This window comes from Syngnathus typhle, linkage group LG7, assembly GCF_033458585.1.
Source record: "Syngnathus typhle isolate RoL2023-S1 ecotype Sweden linkage group LG7, RoL_Styp_1.0, whole genome shotgun sequence".
Taxonomy (NCBI): domain Eukaryota; kingdom Metazoa; phylum Chordata; class Actinopteri; order Syngnathiformes; family Syngnathidae; genus Syngnathus; species Syngnathus typhle.
Window position 1 is genome coordinate 8,266,141 of NC_083744.1, and position 22,258 is coordinate 8,288,398.

Genomic DNA, 22,258 nt, shown 5'->3' on the forward strand with positions numbered 1-22,258 from the left:
ATTCGTCAAGAAGTAATGGATAACACAAACATATACAGAGGATTGTGAGGAAGAGTGAGAAACATTGTATAGCTGATCTTGTGTTGCTCAAAAAGGCTCCAATAATCAAGAGTCCGAACTTCTAGTTTCCAAATTTGATTCAGTTCCACATAGAGTTTGCAGTGTGGGTTCAATCTGGGTATTTTTCAGTTTACCTTTCTTCTTGCGTTACGCAACCCATCCAGTTTGTCAGTGGCTTTCTGTAATGTTTAAAGCCAGACTTGGTAGATCGTTCAGCTTTGAAACGATCGGCAGTTGAGGCAGTTGATTGTTTTAGAAAATAAAAAATAGAAAATGGAAAAAAAAAAAAGGTCTTTGCATCGAATAAAATGGCGCTATGATGCAGCGCTGAGGTCATAATAGCCTGTAGCTCACAGCTCGTACTGCCCAAATAAAGTCCAACAGCCGACTGAAAAAAATAAGTTAGTCCATGAGTTATGGTGAAAACATAAACGTAAAAAAGAAGACGGATTTCCTTTCTCCTACTTGGAAGTAGTTTAGTGCAGATGACAGATGGTATTACTTGGTATCAGGCCATCTACACTGTCACCAAGTACATTTTCTCAAGATGAAATAGTAAATGCACTCAGTAAAGCACCAAGTTGTGTTCTCTGTTGTGTATTTTTCCCTTTGCACTAAACAGCACATCAGTCTGTATTTTTAAAGGACAATATAAACATCACCCTAACTAAGTTTTGTGGAGTAAATGTTTCATACGCTTACATTCTGGGGTGTGACGGAACTTTTTATCTTGATTTTCACTTAATGGGTGCTACCACTTTGCAAAAGTGTCATGAAAATTGATTTCGTGCTTTTTCGCGTCATCAACAAATGACTACAGCGCTCTGTCTCAACGCACCATTTTTCTTGACTGAGGTGTTAAATTATATACAGAATAACTGACCTGAAATGCATTGTATGAAATAATCTTTCAAATTCCCCTGGGCAATTATAATTTGTATGATAAATACAATTGAAACTATGACTATTACTAAAAAAATATGCACACTTACACGACTGTTGTTTTTACATGTTATTGTAGCTCACCTTTGCTCCTTCGTTGTTGTTAAGATGGTTAAGCAAGTATTCAGAGTCTTGCCACATTGATGTATTCATGCAAGTTCATTTAAATTATTACTAGAAAAATGGGTTATCAAGGTCATTAGATGTGCAGGTATTCCAGCTTTTAAAGTCAGGCTCTTATAGACTTTAATAAATATTCATGGTCTTTTAGTGAATTGTTTCAACCAGCTCTTTATGCATGAGGTGAATACATGCATTCCCATTCAAAACACAAGAAGGGCAATCTCTACTGCCAGACAACGATAATGAGGGTCTTATTCACTTGCCTTTTGTTGGTGTTTGTGACCATTTATTGCAGAGAGAAAAGGTGTCTGTTTTGCATCCTGGTAAACACAGGTGATATTAAACAAAGGTGCTGCAGAATGTCAAGAAAACGCACGTAAAAATGATGGTAAATACATAAATGACAGTGAAGCTTGTTAAAATATTTCAAACCTGAAGTTGTTGCGCTTGTTTACCTTGTTTTTCAAAGCACTGTGTTCACAAATCAGCTAAAGTTGGGGTATAAATCTAGAGATAGAATATCGCAGATTAACCTAATGCTTATTTCAAAGAGATGGACACTGCACTAATTTAATTTAGCATCGAGAACATACACATGATTGCAAGTGTAAACTGTTTGGAAATTAGTCACAGCAATTTAGCTTGGCTTGCTTCCAGCAATGTGGCCGCAGCATCTGGACCTACTGATATCTTCCGCCTTGCTATTGTGGTGCAGCTGTGAATCGAGAGGCAGGCGCTGCACATTCATTAAATCAAGCAGTAAAGCGGGATGGCCAATATCAAGCTGAGGTATTATATTTGTTTCTTGAACATGAACTGGATTTGATTGTCCATTGTTTTTTTGGCCCAGTTGGATTTGCTGGGAATATTCTGATTTGCCTTTGTGTTACCATGAGATTAGAATTGTATTTTTTTGTTTATTGTTTCATTAGTAAGAAAAAAAAAAAAAACATATTTTCTATGTAACTTGTGTTGCCATTCTTGTACTACGCCATTGCACATATTGTACCAGCATCAATTTTGTTGGAAGGTGCAACACCATCAAAGAGGTTGATGTGATAAGCATATGAGTACTTTGGCATCGATATTGACGATATTTAAGATACATACAATGTTGCCTTCACAGCTGAGCAACACTGCATAGTGAGTCTTGTCCAAAATGAAGTTTGTGAAATCATTGGAAACTAATTGTCGGTAAGTTTCCGTCCTGTCTCTGTGTTTTTTTTCTTGTGCAGTGCTGCTCAGCTCAGTGGGCGATGTTTCCAAAGAATAATACTTGAGGATCTTTTGAGTTTACCAACTGCAAGAGCACTTAAACAAATCCAATAACATTTTTCTCAATTTGGTCCATCACATTTATGACAATGTATCACTGCATATTGGTTAGCGAGTCATTTACCTGTCTGTTGAGTAGAAGCGCCTTTGTCTGTGGCAGAAACAGTGTTCAGGGTTTTTACTTTCTCTAAGACTCTGTTGGCAGGGTAGCCATACAACAGCAGGCACGTGTGTGAAGCCCTTGTAATTGCAATGAACTTGGTGGATAACAGAAAAATAAAAATAAAACCTCTGTTGACACACCACTCACTGCAACCACTACTGCTGTGTGCATGAGGGCTCTTTATTAAAATAGCCACCTAATTAACACAGGTATCTTCACTTCGACGATCAATGTTTTCGATCACACCAAGAAATAATAAATACAACATAAAGAAGAAACAATATATAATTGAGTGCATAACTCAACAGATCCTCTGATGTCATTTTCGGTAGATAGTAAATGACAAAATAGGGATGGATAAAAATATTCTTGACACATTATTAATTATAATTAATCTATTGGCTATTAGCACCGCTATTTGTCTATGGTAGTGAAGGACACCGCACTGGCGCTCCTATCACTGCAATGTTTCTGTTGCCAAGCACTCTTGTTTGTCCATTTTACATTTAATTAGTTTAGTTAGTTAAAGTCATGACACAACAAAGTAAATCAGTGGAAAGGACTGCTGGATATTGAGGTGCACTGATCAAAGCATAAATAAACCCATTACCTCTGCAGCTATGTTCTGTATTTAGAAACAGTAAACAAAATATTTCTTTGTAGATGGTAAGCAATAGCGATGCATGATTGAAATTAACCCTTTGAGGGCCGAGCTAGCATTGGATGTGCACTGTTTGTAGTTACTTGTCAGCCACTAAGCTGTTGGTGATTGATCCACTTTGTACGTGCCAGCTTATCATAATCAGCTTTAACACATTTTTAAGAGGTTGATTCAACAGACAATGTCTGTACCTCAACTAGATATGAGCAAATGCTTCACAGCCTTACTTCTAATGCTTTTGACCTTATTATTAAAAAAAAATGCTTTAAAAATGGCTCACGAACATTGTCAGTAACATACCGTATTTTCCAGACTATAAGTCACTCCGGAGTACAAGTCGCACCAGCCATAAAATGCACAAGAAAGAAGAATAAGACAAACGAGGAACTGAGAATGTGCCTGACGTAATATATTAAGAGTTATTCAGATAACTATAGCATAAATAACATGCTAATAAGTTTACCAAACCATCTGTGTCACTCCAAATCACTAAATCCAATGAAATCTTCATCCTCTGTGTCACTTTTTAAGAACTCTGCTAACTCCGGAGGTAGACAATACTGCGCTTCCTCTTCTACGTGGCTTACGTCAGACTCATCGTCAGTTGCAGTTCCAATTATTCCTTTGGCCTAGAGCGCCCTCTAGCGGTTTACTTTGAACAAACATGTGCAATGATATAACATTTCTAGTTAATAATTTCACACCTAAATCGTTCCTGAGTACAAGTCGCATCCCCGGCCAAACTATGAAAAAAATGCTACTTATAGAAATGGTGGGATATTAAGCTTTCTGTATGGTTTAAAATAAGTGAATGGAAACTAAGATGAATTTTACACTATAAAAATGTCCCCAAATATCTCTACAATCCTTTTAGCATGACTGTTTGTTTCTTTTTATATAGATGTAGTTGTACTTTGGTACTATACTTCTATAAATGTTATTTAAATTCACAGAATGACGGACTTTTCAGGAAAGTAGATGTTCTGCAACTCTGTACTAATGTGTTCTACAATGTATAAAATACTAGGTAGAAAGGGAAAGGAGGAGTCTTTCAGGTGTTGTCTCTGACACCCATGCCGCAGATTCTATCGCCATGTTCACAAGGCCTTCTTCCAGAATGCCAATGTTCAATGGGGATGTGGTAACGAAACAGAAATTCTAAATGACTACTGTAGAACTGGTCTGTAGAGTCAGACTGGGTCTTCAAGTGTCGGTCCACAAAAGAGCTGCAATGATATTTTCCCCAGCAGTGTGTGTCTGCATTGGAGGATGGAATGCTGTCAAAATAAGGAAAGTTGACGACATACATAGCCAGCCATCCGCAAGAGACCCATTGTCACCTACCCATCAATCTCATCATATCGACTTGACATAAAATACAAAAGAATTGCTATCTATTAAGGAAAATCCCTACATTTGAGCAAAGTGCAAAGTAAAGCATATGAGTAGCTAATGACGATATTATAGATCAAACTTTGCCACTTCATTTCTGGGAATTGGAATATCAAGCTCAGAATATGTAATCTGTATTTCTCGTAGCAATGCACTGCTTGTGTTGTTTGGTGCTTGATCTGTGAGAGGCATGGACTTTATCATGTTAGGGTTATTATGAGGTTTAATAGAGGAATACACAGAATTATTTTTCAAGGATGAAATTCCATTAATCTTCAATATGCTCCATGTCCACATAGGTCAAACCAACTGATGCATAAGAAATGTACATGAATGGGGCTGGTCATTGAGGTAGCATCAAAGCGGCACCTCTCAAGCAACAATTCCTGCATTTGCATAGATCAAGTCTTTTATAATTAGTCTTCATTGGAGGTTCTGGCCTGAAGTAAACTAATTTCCAACTTGCAAAATTGTCACAGACCATATTCTTTAGTTGTCTTCAGTGTGGGATTTTGGTGACCCTAATCCATGTTTTTCTTAGTTGCGTGGGCAAGCACTATGAAAAGAAAGAGAACGTGTTGGTGGAAAGTGGGCTAAGTTGTGTTCTGTCATTGTTATCTGACTTCAAAGCTGCCAGCTCAACATGCTCCCTTTCGAAATCACCCCCACCCTCCGAAACCTGACAGCATTAGAATGCCATCAAACACTCTTTGGCTTCCTTTGAAATGGCACTGACACTGTTTGGCACTGCAATTTGAAGACACTAAAGACTGTGTTATTGAAATAAATCTGAGGCTTGGAAAGAGGAGGGAAATTAATACATCTCTCATGTGTTGGCTTAGAAGTATCAGTTGAATATTGAGACTAAGCCTTTGCTACGACAAGTGTATGAGGCTTCTTGAGCTATTGCTTAGTGCCCTGTCATGTTCTTCTGGCTTCAATTTCGTTCTGCTCACTTGTGTGTTGTTATCGCTCTTATACTGTCCGTGTAGTTGGTTCTAAACAACTAAATGAATAAATTATACACATATATATATGTGTGTGTGTGTGTTTATACATAAAATATAGAAATGATTCACGCCAAGCTGAAATGTAACTCATACAAAAAAAAAAAAAGTTATAAAAAACAGCATATGGTCAGAGGCGGACCTTTGTTGTACACGATGAGACCCACGCAGAGTTTTACAGCACAATGTGAATCCTTCTTGCCCTGCCTGCTTAATCAACAACACGTGTAGACATCCACACTTGCGCACTTCCTGTGGTGTCCCTTACTCCAGGATCCACAGTGGGGGGTAACCATGTTGTAACAGTGAGGTAGTATGTCGGAGTGATTAAAAAAGTGGATGGCTGTGACTGGAGTCTGTTAGTAATCCCGGCGGGATGCACCCCACGGTCAGGCGAGACATGCACCAATGTGAGAAGAAGGCCTAATTCAAAACAAATCTTTCTAATACAGAGTAACTTCCCGTCGTTCACCCTCAAGTTTTGCAATTTGGAATTTCGCCAAACCTCTGGTGAAATGCGGTTCAAAAGTAAAAAATAAACAAACCTTGTATGATTATTGGTCATCATGTGGCATTAGCATTCCTCATGAATGCTTTTGTGCTTAATTACAATTTAATGGTCATATCTTATGTATTGTTGTCCTCCCCTTGATTTCTGCATAAATTGGTCATAAAATGTCAGATGATCATCATCCATGTCCAGACAATAACTACCAATACCAAACCGACGCACAACAAAGTATGTGAATCTTTGGATTTTATAATTTTGCAGCAACATCAACAAAATCTCACATATCAACTTGCATAACCAGTAAGAGAAATTGTGGACCATTCCTCTTGACAAATTGTTTTAGTTCAACCAAATTCTTGGGAAGTCTGGTGTGACTCTCTCGCTTGAGATCGTGCCAAGCCATTCAGATATTGATTTACTTGTGCCCTCTGGGATGTTGTCCTGCTGCCTTACACATCTTCTGTTGAGCTTCAAATACGCAAACTAACGGTTTTTAGTTCTCTGGCGAAATTTCTTGATAAAGTTAGAGATTTGTTTTTCCAATGAGAGCAATGTGTCCAAGCCCCGAAGAAGCAAAACATTACAAAACCACCCAAAACACAACATTTTTTGCAAGTTTATATCAAAATGTACTTTTACTGAACATACGCACACAGCCAAAATCCCTGAAGTAAACAATGAATAACGTTTATTATATGAGCAGCATTTGTTTTTTAAAGTCAACAAATATTTTTTGACATATCCAAAGCCTCACTGTATGCCCACAGTTCAGGATTCAGGTTTTTTTTTTTTTTGCATAAACAGCCAGTTTAAAGTGTAAACAAAGCAGCAGGAGCGTGCGTGAATTTGATCTCTTTTGGCACTTTTATGGCAGCCAAGACCTTTGGAGCCTCTATTTTGCTCTGTATTTTTATCTTCAGGCAATTTCTGTGTATGTGTGGATCATCTAGAAAATTCTAACGTTTTCTTCTCAGGGAAAGAAGTCAGAAACTGTATTTTCTTTTTTTCTTGATTGTCTGACATTTTCGCAATATATGTTTGTTTGCAGTTGAATTTGATGATTGTGCTGGTAATGAAGACGTGGCCTTTGAGGTTTCTGTCACCAAGTTCCACGTCGATGGGGACCTGAATTTGGTACCTCTACAAGATGTGACATACAGCGGGACGGTCATGTTCATCCATGGGCAAAGTGCTCACGCAGATGACATCGCACAGGTGGACATAACTGGACTCCCACTTGAATCAGCGCATATTCTCAAAGTGAGTTAATGCAATGTGTAAACGAATATTGTGTGTGTGTGTGCGCGTGTTTGTGTGTATTTAAGTGCAGTATAATAAGTAGTCCAAGTCCATTGTGTGAAGTCTATCAAACCGGATGACTGTCATAACGTATTGACTGAAAAAAAGTTGTTGAATAAGTTAAGTGTAATTTCAGTTACAGAGAATGTGTCTGTCAGAAACGGCAATTTATTTGAAATATGCAAGCTTGACCTTTTATTGAAGATGGAAAATGTTCTAATCTTAACCTTTGCACACATTGTCACTCTCTCGAAATACGTACAGTACATTCAATGAAGATCATTGTAGAAAGCATTCCCAGAAGAGTGGAAATTGTTATGAATTCAAATAAACCGCCTTCGTTCCAGCTATTACAATTTCAAGTAATAAGAGTGAGTAAAGTGTAATATTCATGTATCATGTGAAAAGTTCACCAATATTTTTTTCAGATGGTCTGATCATATGCAAAATAGAGTTTGAATCAATTTCAGTTCGACAAATGCATAATGCCGAAATGGACTGTGAGCTTTATTCTGAGTTTTATTTTTTTCCTGCAGAGTTGTGCAAAAATATTTGTGGTGGGGGCAGAGGCAAGCATCATTCAAATTAAACAGCTGATAAGGGGTTGAAATAAGTCCATAAGCCTGTTTATTCAGCTTTTGTTGCTTTTATTTTGCAAACGCAATGATTTCAACATTCCATCCACAGTCATATTTTCATCCTGTATTGGCAAATAGATTTTTTTTTTCTTAGCCAGCTTTGAATTTGACTAAGGCCGTCTGGGTATGATTGAGAAAGAACATCTTGCATACACAGCACAACAGTACACATTATAATCTGTTTGTGTCCCTATTCAACTCAGTAATTCTGTTTACTGCTTTACCTTTTGTCTGTCTTTTGCTTTTTGGATTAATTCCTACTTATTTTCATCATTTGGTTAGAAGGCTTGACATTCAATAGCCTCTTTCGCATTCAAATGATTTCCTAGGTTATATGGTTAGAATCATTGTGAGCCCGGATACCTAAACACTGAATGTCCATGTAAATGTGCCAAGCGGCACTCAATTTCACTGTGAACAGATTATACAGTCATCCACAAGCCATCCTTCTCATAATACTTGCATCAAATTTATTAACGGAGCAAAACCAAAGCAAGCAGACACACTTGTACCCAACTTTAGTTTTCAGGACTTTTGCTATTGTTTTAGTGCATTAACATACTTTTCTGCTGATATGAGTCCAATAGCTATGTAAATCAAAATGAATACTGCATTGACAAAAATAGGGCACATAGTCCCACTGCAAAGCTCAACACTTCAATTAAAATTGAACAAGATTCAAGATTCAAGAGTTTTTTATTCGCCGTGTCCCTATAAATTTAAGATGACTTATGGTGGACAGATGGTTGAATTATTTTCTGTCTATTTGTCCTCACCTGTGATTACTTTTAACTAAGCTATGCTTCATAGGGACACTTTCAATTTCACTTGGTAGCATATCTAAAATTGTCCTCTACAGTTATCTGTACAACCTTGTCACTGCTGGTTAGGGTTGGCCTTGATGTTATCCATTTCTCACCAGGACCACAACACATTGTCAAAAATGAGTAATGACACTTCTCAATATAGCATTGAAAGTAAAAATGGCAGAATAGACAAGGACATGACATTATTGCCTTAGTCACTCTGGGCTCACATGACAATGACTCTTTTCTTTTCTCTCTTGTCTCATGGCTGCTTGCACATAAAAAAACATTAAACACACACGCACACACACATAATTAGTCACACAGAGTTGCTTTTGTTTTTAACTTAATAAAAAAAAGAGCACAGTGTAAATAGGGTGGTTTAAATAAGCATATCAAATTCTGTGCTTCTGCTGGCTTTCTTTGCAATTACGTAATGTTTCCAGCCTTAGTCACCCTCAGTCATCAAGTTATCATTTAATATGAGGCAAACTCCACCCCCCACCCCCATGCAAAAAGGAATTTTAATTGTTATGTGTCCTCCTTTGTGTATTGTGACCGAAAAAATGTCAGACCCATAAAATAATTGCAAACTTTCCCTTTAACCTTGATTTCAGTGATGTACAATGATGGCAAAAAAGTAATCAGTAAATCATTTTAAGTCTAGTCTAGGGTTCAGCCCGCCCCCATAAACTCGAGCTCATCTGTAACCCGAATGAGGATAAGTGCTGACGTAAGTGACGGATGAATTTAGGAAAGAAAAAAAAAACATCCCTTTTCGTTACAGTTCCCTGATGTCATGGTGGAGACCTTCGCTAAAATGTGGTGCTTCTGATCTCATTTATACATGCTGTATGTCACAGCTGAGGCCCAGCTCCATGGCTTTGATACGGTCAACCCTTGATTACCAAACTCAGGTCGGAGTTCTTTCAGCCTGTGCTTGAAAAGCCATCACCTACCAGTTTAACAGTTTCATGTCTAGTTTAATATCTTTGACATTTGGAAGGTCATGCCTCAACGGGTTTGCTAAGAGTGGCCATTTCAGACTTAACCATTTATATCTGGGCTGGTTCTGGTCTGGTTGTTTATGATTCCTGTTTCATTGTGTTTATCTGACCTTTGGAAGGGGAGCATAAGTGCTTGACAGACGGAAGCCTCACCGCTACTATGCTCATCGTTGGAGTGTTGGCACCGTTGTAGCCATATGCCCTAGTTGTGCCTCTTACCTGTTCTTTTTCAACTAGGTGTGCCAGACACACTGATAGCCACGAACAGCGCGCTCATCAGTCAACACGCAAACAAAGCCCTGTTTGTACGCACACCACATTGGTGTGCAGTCAATACAGTGTTGCACTATGGGCAATAAAAAGGAAGGACAAAAAAAGGATATCTGCATTGCAAATGAAACAGGGAAAAGTGCCTGCATCACTTCATCTCATATCTTCTAACAGCATCTAAACTCATCTAATTTGGCTGGCCGCCCCAAGGAAAATGTGGTGCATTAGAGTTTATATTTCTTCTTCTGCCAACATGAGGACAGCGCAGGAGGCCAAGTTTCATTGCCCATGAGAGGTCCTAGGGCACATCTAAAACTCTTTAGCCAGGCCAATAATCAGTCATTTCTTTAACTGTGTGTCAAATTTCAATTATAGTAAATTTAGGGGTGTCTGTGGATGATGTAGCAGTCGGTGATGTGTACAAACAATTAGGCATCACACATACCAAACTTGTGCTAGCAAGCTAGTCCGAACCTGATTAATGGATTAATGCATGTAGATCAATATTGGTTTAGTAAATTAGACAAACAATAAATTACGCAGCTGTCCATATGCAATGTTTGGATCGTGATCTGTGTCAAGTATAAATTTTGTTTTGTGTGACAATGGCATTTAATTGTGGTGTTTTAATAAAACAATTCAGTGTGAACCAGATGTTTTCTTGCTCATCCACAACCTCCACCTAACCCCGCAAAAAATGCTTATTCGAGTTAACTTGTATGTGCAAGACTTATAGGCTTACTGAAAGGATGTTCTCCTAAAAATCCTCATTGTGTTCACTAAAGACCTGAATAATGTCAAGGCAAGATTTGTCACTTCCAATCATTCCACCAAATGCAAGAGATTGCATGAGAGCCCACCCATCCCTGAGCAGTCACATTTGCTTCTTTTCACTTCACTGGTGACATTGGAGTTGATAAGTAGGGAACTGTATTTATTTTGGACAATTCAAATGAATTAAGGTGTCAGACATCACCATTAATTTATCCACATTGAAAATATTAGTGCGTCTCACAAGGTCCTGTGTTGACATGTTTGCTCTTTTTAGAAAATGTCATTTTTCTCAGCATCGTTGTTTCACGGAGATGCCAATTCAAATGACATGTGAGAGCGTTTTTGTCTTCACAGTTGTGTTTTAAGCACTGCAACAATATACTACTATGTACTTGTCAACTTTTGCTTCATGAAGAATTTGAAATTCTGATCTATAAACACAACTCTTTGGTACTGGCTACAGCAAATGTGTGGGCAGACCGTCAAGTCCTAATTACTATATTTCATCAACTGTTTTATTATTTAAAAAAAAAACATTATTTGGAGAGTTACGTGAAAGTAAAACCTGTGCAAGTTTTGAGAGAAAATACAAATGTTTCAAACCCAGAAACTATCAACTTTGAAGCAGGCACAAGAACCACTAGTTGTCATGCTTCACATTTTTATTTGACGTGGTTTAACTCCAAATTGTTGCAACACTTTTGGTGAGTTGAACTTTTCACAATTACTTGAATACCTATTGTGAATACCTAGGTGTGTGTGTGTGTGTGTGTGTGTGTGTGTGTGTGTGTGCGCGCGCCTGTGTGTGTGTATTGTCTCTCTGGGCTCGTGTCCCAGTGTGTGGATAGTTTCCAATGTCTCTTCTATTGTAGGATATCATCCCTATGTTTGCAGCCAGGATTCCAGATTCCGGTTCATATGTCAACGACTTTTTTTTTTTCATTCACACCCAAACAGAAGTTAGTGTTGTCAGCATCTCTTTCTTCACAAACAAACAACAGCAAGAGGGTGTTGAATAAAATTAGTCCATGCAATTGTGTTTCAGAGAGCTACAATCTGTGATCTACTCCCTCTGCCTCAACAGTTTCACTTTGTCAAAACCATCTGCAGTAATTGTTACTGGTTCATTAAATCAGTAGCTTGCTGTGTTATCCTATTTTTAGCTGTCTTTCTTTCGGTCAGTTTCCTCATACCTAATACGTAACTGGTGACACGGCCCAATATGATGTGGTCTTCATTTGACTTATTTTTATTTGAAACATCCTCACTTCATTCTGCTAAAAAAATGTACTTTATTTTTTGATCTCGTACTAATGACTAAAAATCTTTGCTTCTGATTTCAACAACACATTTCTTCCTTTGTCTTTTTTGTTTGGTGTGATTGAAAAGACAATTATATATGAACTTGAGTTCATTTCCCTTGACAACGTCCAGTCTCATGTGTTTACCACTGATGCTGCAAGCTCAATGGGTGCATGATTTCCTTCTTGCTTTCCTTATCAAACTCCATGTTATTTTCTTCATCTTCAATAAAGCGGAAAAAAAAACAACAACCTCTGACCGCTGGCAGTTGTTTTCAAATCCATATAATCGAATGCTTGGTCGGTATTCTATTTTCTTCATTCAAGCAAATCATTTATAATGCACCAATGTGTAATATATTGTGATTTTTATGTTATAGCTTCTCGGTCTGCCACATAGAGTGAAAAGATCCCTGCTGGTTCCTCCAATGATTGTCACTGAGAACCAGAGAGCCCCTTTCCCAAGGATCATCGGCAAGGTAAGAATGATACTACTACACTACTATAAACCAACAACACTAAATATGAGACCTAGAAAGATTTAAAATATGACTGTGATGTGGATATTACAATTCAAGCAAATACATAATTTATAACTATGTATCTCTGTTAAGTCTGGTAGGGTATAAAATGAGGTTGGAAAATGACATGAATGCACTTATTATTGCGATACATAAAACAACAATAACAGTGCCAAATAGTAAAACTTGGTAATGAAAGAGAAATTAGGGGATTAAAAGAAGTCCATGGTTACAAATTTAGTCCTTTACAAGTTTTTCAATTTGCTCAGTTTTGGGAAATACAAATAAATTCCAAATTAACTGTTACAATTAAACTTTTATCTTATCACATAATGTTTCATACTTTCTGTATTACTTTTTTTTGAAAGTGGAAACTTAAATTAGCCTCTACTTTATATTTTTAGACGATAGAAAAAAATGTTAATTCACAAAAAGGTCAACATGCAATATTTCCATCATGTCCTTAACTAACATCAATTTAAGTACTTCACACTTTAGACCATTTTATTCTACCAAATGAATATTTCCAAACTTCAGTGTCTCAATGAGCCATTTCCATCAAGCGTGTTTTCAGGAAGAAAAACAACACTCATGATGAATACTAAAACTAAATTAATCAGATATTGTCTGTCAGTGTATTAAATGTCTATAAAAGTCTTCAAAAAACCCAAATGAATTCATTTCCTTTCAGAGGATAGAAAGCAAAGCATTCATTTAACATTTTAAAACTTGAGCAGATTTTTCATTTGTCTATGCCGGTGATAAAATCTACAATGTATTAGCGTCTCCGGCTTGTTTGTTTCAGATAGGAAAGGAAACAGAGAAATGTGCCAGTGCCCTCAGTGACTAAAATGAAAGCTATCACATACTCAGCTGTATTTATGATAATGATACTCCGGAGAGAGCAGTAGCGCAGGGTCTTGCACCCAGATTATGTTTGGAAATGAACTCCCCATCTGAGGAGCGCAGAGTTAACTAGCTGAAACCAGTCGAAGAGGTGGTGACTTTCATAGACTAAGTCATTCACTGGAGGTTGAACAAAATGAGTATGACAGTCAGCAGTATGGTTTAGTCTATCCTCTAAGGTCCAGCTAACAATTCAGCATGTGAGCGGCCCAGATCCCCCTTAACGATCTTGCTCCCATTTACTTCTCTACTTCCCCCATTATTATTTGCCTCCGCATAAAGTTTTTCCCTCATTCTCGCATGTAGTACCACCATCAACGTTTTACTTGACAGGACAGGCTTACGTGTGTCGTTACATGAAGTAGAAGTCATATGTCTGTGACACGCTGAAACTGATTTTCCACACCAATTGTTTTTGTCTTATGCAACCATTAAATTCATGAGACAGCGAGCCATTTTTTAGGCATTCTCCATCTTGCCTTAAAATAGAAGTAAAGAGCGCGAGTGATGGGTGACTGTCATTGGATAATATGTGGGAATGTAATGTGTGTGTGTGTGTTTGGCTCAAGGGCCGGAGGATGGTGTTGTGACTACAGGTCTCAAGAGAAGGGTTGGAAGCACATTGTTTGTGTCACACCTCCTGCTGGTTTCGGGATTGTTTTGATAGCGAGGTCTCTTTTGTGTTCTCTCTGGGGCCACCAACACAAACTGAATCTTGCAATGAAATGCCCCTCAATGTATCTGGCAACTGCAAAGGTTTGCGCCAAATCATTCCCTGGAAATATTGGTTTGTACTTTTCTGATTTTTGTTGTTGTTGTTGCAAGCTATTTTATTTTTATTTATTTTTTAAAATATGTTAGTTGACAGTAAATGCCTCGGTTCACTTATGCAATACGTGTTAAAGTCACACACGTCAACATGCAACGTCAACCTCAGGTTTCAGCTCACAAATCAACTTGCAGTGCCAGATAATATCCATCACAAAATGAATATGTTGTCTCTTCCATTGTTTCATCACCTCTCCTTTCTCTGCATCATCTTTCCAAGGCTGTCCAACAGCTCCTACATGTTTGCTTTGTTTTATTTTTTTCCTCCCCTCATGCACTTTTTTGTATTGTTTGTGCTCTCAACAAAACTGCCGAAAAAAATTGGCCGTATCTTCTGAACACAGAGCAGGCACGTTGTATTGGGGAATATTACAGCATTAAAACACACGCAGCCTCTGGCTTTATCATTTATTCTAAATTATTTGCTTAATTGTCTCTGGAAGACAAAGAAACATCCAATCACACACACACACACACACACACTCTCCCTTTATTAGGGGCTTCTTCCTTTCTTTTGTCCTTTTCATACAGTTAGTCATGTTTTGTTTGGCAGACGCAAATTCTGAATCTTGCTTGGACCGCAGGACAAATGGAGCAGGTGGTGGTATGCAATATGATGAGAGGAGCTTACAAGCAGGCAAAGCAATAAAAAGCAGATTTGTCAGGTGATAACTCCAGAATAGATGCTGACCTAAAGTAGGCTTCTGTTTTTCTACCTTTTTCCATTAGCAACGCAATGCATAGTGCCATAACCATGGTTGCGGGCATTAAGGAAGACTTTTATATTGGCTCCAATATGGTGAATCACAATTCCACATTTTATTATTATTATTCCTTTTTAGAATTATATGGCTTTCCATTTGTCTCTCCATCCATACAGCCAATGAACATGTCATTGGTTGGTGTACGTATTCATTTTGGCCACCCGTGTCCATCAAATGCACATTTCCAATACTTAGTTCACCACGCATTGCAAAAATGTTGAGATTGAGCTGGTTACTGTTACTCTGTTTCATAGGTCAACAGCTGAAAGCCTTGTCTGTTCCAGACTGCCAGTCAACCTCTGATTTTAGCTATATTTTATAACAATAATTACCAAGAAAATAATATGTGTCGAAATAATCTGTTCCACTGTCACCATTAGTGACTCATTTTTTCATGAGAATTCCGTCCTTACCGGGCCTTTCAAACTTTCATTTTGCCCTTCATTAGTTTGAACTGGAAGGACACATAAATGAGTACCTGCATTCTTCTTTCTCTCAAGGAGACTCATCTCAACAATATTTAGACTACTTGTATAGAGTATATAGAGTGTTTCTTAAAGAATTGCTCAATCTGTTCCAAATGTTTCTCTCATTAACCTGTAATTAGTATTTTTTTTTTTCCAGATATTGACGAATGCAAACATATACATAAACTGCTGGTATCACAGTTGAACTCGAAATTCATTCAGAGCTGTCTACATCATCTCATGGGTCAAAAAAGGGTTTTCTACTATAAAAGTGCTTCAGTGCTCATTCTCAGTATTTTTGAACAGCAGCAACTCAATTCCTGTCATTTCCATGTCGTGTCACACCCCACACTGCTTTTCATGTTTGTTTAGCAATTAATTTGAGCTGATAGACATGGTGGTGGTGGGGGGGGATCTTTTCCTCTCGGTGCCTGCCCGACTCACTGTGGAGACATATTCAGCACAGACAAAGCTACTGGATACATATTTAGTTCGCACCACCTGCGTCAGTCAAGTGTAGACTTTGGTCTTGCAATTTCCCACTTAGCATCTCGTACGCTAAACTTTCGCTGACACTTTACTACGGTTTCACCTGGAGTTGCCACGTCATCAGCTCACTAATACGTTCACATCTCATTGAACACCAGCATGCCTTATTTTAGTGGCGCTGCCTTCTCGAAGGTTCGCTGCTGAGCCATCTTTGAATCCTTTTGATTTGCTGCCTTTCCACCCTGACTTCCTCAATCACCAGGTCATATTAATAACAACGGTCTTTGGTGGGTACTGGAATTCGGTATTTCGCACTTCACGAGAATAACAGGTTAGGATTTGAATACAAGTTTAGCATTACGAGGTGTCATCAAAGTCGGAAAAATAAATTAAACAGTGTAAAGTAGTATAATAAGAATAAGTGGAATAAATAATTCATATTGGTTGCGGATTTTTACATTTTCTTATGAGCCCAAAACGCATTTTTACAGATTTAATATTTTTACATTAAAAATAAAATGGTGTCATTTTTTCAGCAATATCATGGGAAACTGCCCGCCTTGTTCACTCTAATCATGATATGAATATTTAATCTCTGTCATCTGTAATTACGCTTTTCTCATGCATTTCCTTCTCTAAATTGTAGTTTAAAAAAAACTCTCTGAAAAAAAACCTAAATTGTGCTAAAGTCTTAAGAGTTAATCATACCGAGTAACAGTTGAACTCTATGTTTAGTTTGACTTTTGAAGTATGGGATGTTTCCAGACTTTGTTTTGATTATGCTCTTAATATTTTTCAGTAATTAAGGTTAGAATTATTATTTGATTTTTTTCTTTAAGTCACAATCTACACTGTGTGGACATAAAATGATCTGCACCCTCCCTTTTCTTTTTCTTTTCTTCTGAATGGCCTCCTCATGGATGGTGCTGGCAACTGTAGTCTCATGTGAGTACATCTATCAAAATGTATTTCTGCCGACACAACAATATAATCTGGGAAATAGCATGACCCAAAAGATAAATGTGCAACGCTTTGACTTCCCGTGTGTGTTTTGGCCTGCAGGTGATTGCAACAGAGAAGTCATGGGATCATATTTTCCGACTGACGGGACCTGGTGCTGACCAGGACCCCAAAGGTCTCTTTACTATTGACATAGACACAGGAGACGTATCAGTCACTCGCTCACTGGACCGGGAGGTCATCGATTCATACCAGGTCAGTGGGCTTCATCTCTGTCACGTAATCAACTGTAAATTCAAACTAAAATACTGCAAACAGATTACTAAAACCATAAGTTTGCATTTATTTATTCGGGACCTCACAGGATGGTGATTACATCCATCATCCCCACATCAGAATTTACTCACTGTCACATTTTCAGACATAGGCAGCAAAAAATGTACTTGTAGTGTGAATTCAGAGTAAATCTCTCCTTTAATATGACAGAATTCCTAAAATCCATTTCATTTCTTTTGAGCAAAAGAAACAATGGTACATAAAGTGATACGCAGAAAGACCTTCTCACATTTCAATATGAATATTTTGTAACTTACTTTATAAAAAGCTTTTTATTTTGAACGTTAAATGAAAGAGGGATAAAGATAATGTCCAATATTTTTTTACCTTAGTTGATCCGTTGACCTTCATCCTCTTTTAACTGCAAGCTAACAGTAAAATAGTTGCCTTTTAAAATCTCATATTATAAATATGAAAAAGAAAATTGACAGGGACAACGACCCTTCAAAAGAAAAATACAAGCACGTGCTTGACAGGTTTCACTTGTCTCTGTTGTCGCTGCTGATTTGTGTCATCTTCAAACCTTTGACAAATCAAGTCAGTCCAATTGTAAGTACAGGATGAGCTAAAGGGTGAAATTGAATTGGGGCATCTGGAGGTGCCATTACCGTGCACATCACCAGCGGCTCTCCTGTGGTTGCACTCCACCTGCCATTTCATAAATATTCAACATTTGGCAGGTGTTATAAACCACATTGGACATGTGAGTTATGCTGCACTGCTTATAAATGTTTCTCAAAGTGGTTGAAGAACATTCCATTTGCTGAAATGACCAATAAAACATGACCATTGTGTTACTGTTAAGACCAATATGTTGGTATTAGCTGATAAACAATACTCACATCAGCAAGGTGCAAATACATGTACTATATTTATTTAAAAATATGGGATGGAGCTAGTGGTGTAGTATGTTGAGTAAATACAAAATATTTGATTACCAAAATGATAAATTGTATTTATGCAAATCTTTGCAAACGCTAAAAAAAAAAAAAACTCTATGCACCTCTGCTCACTTGTTAGCTTTGACATACTGAAAGCCCTCCAGGCAAAATTCAGAACATTCCTTTTAAAACTTGGCAGAAAAGAAAAGCTTTACTTGAATGAAGTTCACAATCGGTGGATGGGCAGGCACTCCAGAAGCCCAACTATTTGTAATGAGAATAGAACAGTCTAAGTACATTCTCCATTGTGTCCACTTTAATAAAGCCTCGCTGTCTGTCAGCAAGCATCGTGAGAGCATAACTTGAGCTTTGTGGTTGCTGCATGAGTGCTATTCAACACTATGCCTTTGCCATTTAATAGGGTATTAACATCTTGCACAATTTGTTTCTGCTCCTTAAAGTCAGACTGGAAATATATGTAAGAAGATTAAAGCCGAACACAAGAACGCCATCACCAGATTAACTCACGATAAATAGTGTGCTATTGCAGGAACCGTGAACCAAACCACTAGAAATTGACAAACCACTAGAAGGGTAAACATTTACTGTGGATGAACACACACATTCAACACAGACAGCTATCAGTTGAGCCCATGTTGATGATCGTTGAATGTAAAATGTGTTTTTTTATTTAGATTAGTAAATGAAAAATACAAATCTATCTGGATTGAAGATGGCACGTATAAGGAGATCGGATTGGACTCCTCTATATATTTTGATCGGGGTGAATCGGGCCAAAAGGAGGAAGTGTAATTTGCATCGTTATCAGAAAGAAGTATGAAAACAAATAACAATCTCGTTCCCATCATTTAATAATTGAACCTCTGTGATTCAGATTGTCATAATTCAACAAGGTTAGTTACCTAGAGAATCTCTCTGAATGCTGCAGTTAATTACTCCAACAATATGTATGTGTACAAGACCACGAGATGATACACTTTACTTTTTAGATAGCCGTTAACAATGTTTGTTATTGGCTGGCGATGATTTCAGTGTTTATCCTGCCTCTTGCCCCACTGTTAGCTGGAATAGAAAACAGCACATCCACAACCCTAACGAGATAAGCGGTACAAAGAATGTAGATGACTGTGACACTCTTGAATTCATTTGCTTTATTTCCTTTGGGGGGAAAGCTGTTTTGAAATGTGACATATCACACACCTGAAATGACAGAATGGATTGTGTTTGACTTAAAACATCTTTATCTTTCAAGGAGGTTAAATCAGCCATACCCTGAGGTTTTTGTTTTCTCATTATTTTTCTTTTAGTCTTTGAAATTAATTTTTTAAATTAATGAAAGTTTGAAATTAATGGGGTTTGCAAGAAACAAGCAGATTGGCCTTTTTCAATCTATTTTTGTCAAAACTGTGATTATGAACGCTCTCTTTTCTCATTAATATAAAAAATATCAATAATTTAAAACACTTTGGTCGATTGACTCTCAGCTTTCCTCTTATGGGTAAGTCACCATGTATCTTGTCCCACATATTTAGTGGCTGCCTCTTCATTGTGTTGGCTCTATTGGAATAAGCAGCCCAGCATTGTACTATGTTTGACATATTTTGTGTAGGAAGGCTTGGTCAAGTCAACTTTCTTTCACACATTCTACAATTCCATTGATTTATTTTGAGCATCATAGCCAGACAAGCACAACTGTCAAAGCACAGGCTGCAGTGAGATGAACTCACAAAACTCACCATCAAAAATCTAACGCTGGTAATCAGCACAAGAAATTGTCAACGAACTTTAAAATGATTTGGAAAAGGTTATCAGTGATACAGGCCGACATTTTCTCCTTTAGTTAGTGTAATGTTCCCGCATTGTATACTGCAGGCAATTATGTTCAGAGAATGCCTATAGAAAATGACTGTTATTCTTTTAATTCTAATCAGTTTTACATAATTACATTTTTGACTTTGCAGAGATAACATTGTGTTTGATTGCCTATAAAATAATATGACTCATATATTGCATGCTGCTGTACTGAATGGGGGGCTTTTACTTACGTTTAATGTTTTGAAGCCATGGCCATTGGCACAAATGTCCTCGTTACACTCAATTCTACCCATGCAAAATTTAGCAAAATATCAAAAGAGAGGATTTATACTAAAGTCTCTTTTTTCACAGTTTTTTTTCCCACTGAAATAAAATAGTTTACTACCATTTTTGTATGCATATATACATACAGGTTAAAAAACAGAACATACAGTGTTGGGCTTACTTTAGATGTCAAAGGGTTTTTGTGACTCCCTGTGTTTTTGTTTCTTCTTTTCTGTGGGAGATGTTCCAAATCGCTTTTTGAGTATTAAAGGTTGCCAGCCCCTGGGGTGGTGGTTTATTCGCCTGACTTTGGTCCAAGCAGCAGTAGTTCAGTTCCTGCTTAGACAGTGTGGCTATAAGTGAGAATGATTGTCTCGCTCTACATGCGTCTGCTTGAGATTCACTGGCGACCAGTCCAGGGTGTCTATCGCCTTTAGCTTCATGTGAATCTGAGCAGGATAACCAGTAAAGAAAATGAAAGAATTGATTTTCTTTCAGAGGGATTACTTTATTCTAGAAGATTAATTTAATAGATGGCTACAGTATAGTATATGACCTTCATTTGCCATTGAGACCCTTTCAATTTAATGATTGCACGTCAATTACAATAATAGACAGCTTTTATGCACATCAATTTGATGCCCACTCTATTTGTAGTAGCTGCAACTGCAAACAGTTGTCCAAATCCTTCTTCTGTTTTCTGCTTGAGTGAACCATAATTTCTTGGGCTTTAGAGTGCACGATACGCTGCCCTGCACACAGGGAAATAGGCCTCGTGTGAACGTATTCCCTGTATGTGGGCAATAGATAAAGCACAACACACATACACAGACACACACCCACACAGGCACACACACATATTTATTTTGCGTGTGTTGAAATTGTATGAATCAGTGGATACATGTGGGAATAGATTATATGAATTTGTGAATTTACCATGTGAAAATTACTATGAAAGTTTTTGGGGGAGAATGTTAAAAATCTTTCCCATGCTGAACTGAATGATGTAATTGTTTTGAATTTCAAAGATTTCAATGTACACGTAAATGTGTAATGTTGAGCGGGCCACCGGGAATGAATGGTGAATTTTTGGAAAGCCTTCACACAATTAATAGAGCTTTTAAGATGAGTGAAGCTTTAACACTGCGACAGAGGATGAAGCAGAGTTACAGACATATTTCCGCCGTCCCATCAAGCAATCCTATCAGTGCCAGACAAAAGATGATTCCGTACCTTAACTTGGTGCCATGTTACACGAGGGGAAGCCGTAGTGTCAATTCCAATACCCATCCAGGAGGGATTATCTTTTATTTTTATCTTGCCCGCTAAATGAAAGAGCCCTGCTTTTTCTATCTTTTCGGTTTTTATGTCCTACCCCGTCTTTTATCCCCCCCACCATCCCAAGAGTGTCTATTTTTATCTCCGTTGACAATCCGTTGGTGTCTTCTCTGCTGTGATGAATGAATGATTTTTAGATGAGGATCTCTGAGATAAGACTGGTGAAAGAAACCCATGCACAAAATAATCAATCTTAAGAAGCAATCTTTTGCTAATGAGCACATGAACATCTTTACGTAATTTACCATCACTGTAATATTCTTTTTGACATTTAAATAGGTTTTTAGACGATAAACACAGGCTGTAAAAGTACAAATGAGATCACAGAGGCATACACTTTTCCAATTAAAGATTTAGAACTGGCTGCTAGAACATGGATTAAACAAACAGTGCATATTTTATCTTCATAGCACCAGGTCTCATTATGTATATCTAATTT

The 22,258-nt window shown here is 37.6% G+C and overlaps 1 protein-coding gene across 2 annotated transcripts in view; it reads left to right on the forward strand.

Moving 5' to 3' along the window:
- Window positions 1-22,258, forward strand: part of cdh13 (cadherin 13, H-cadherin (heart)) — a 164,746-nt gene that overhangs the window by 57,993 nt on the left and 84,495 nt on the right. For both annotated transcript variants that reach the window (XM_061284167.1, XM_061284168.1), the window contains exons 3-5: window positions 7,183-7,394; window positions 12,610-12,708; window positions 17,267-17,419. In XM_061284167.1, coding sequence (XP_061140151.1) covers window positions 7,183-7,394; window positions 12,610-12,708; window positions 17,267-17,419 — 464 coding nt within the window. The remainder of the gene's footprint in view (window positions 1-7,182; window positions 7,395-12,609; window positions 12,709-17,266; window positions 17,420-22,258) is intronic.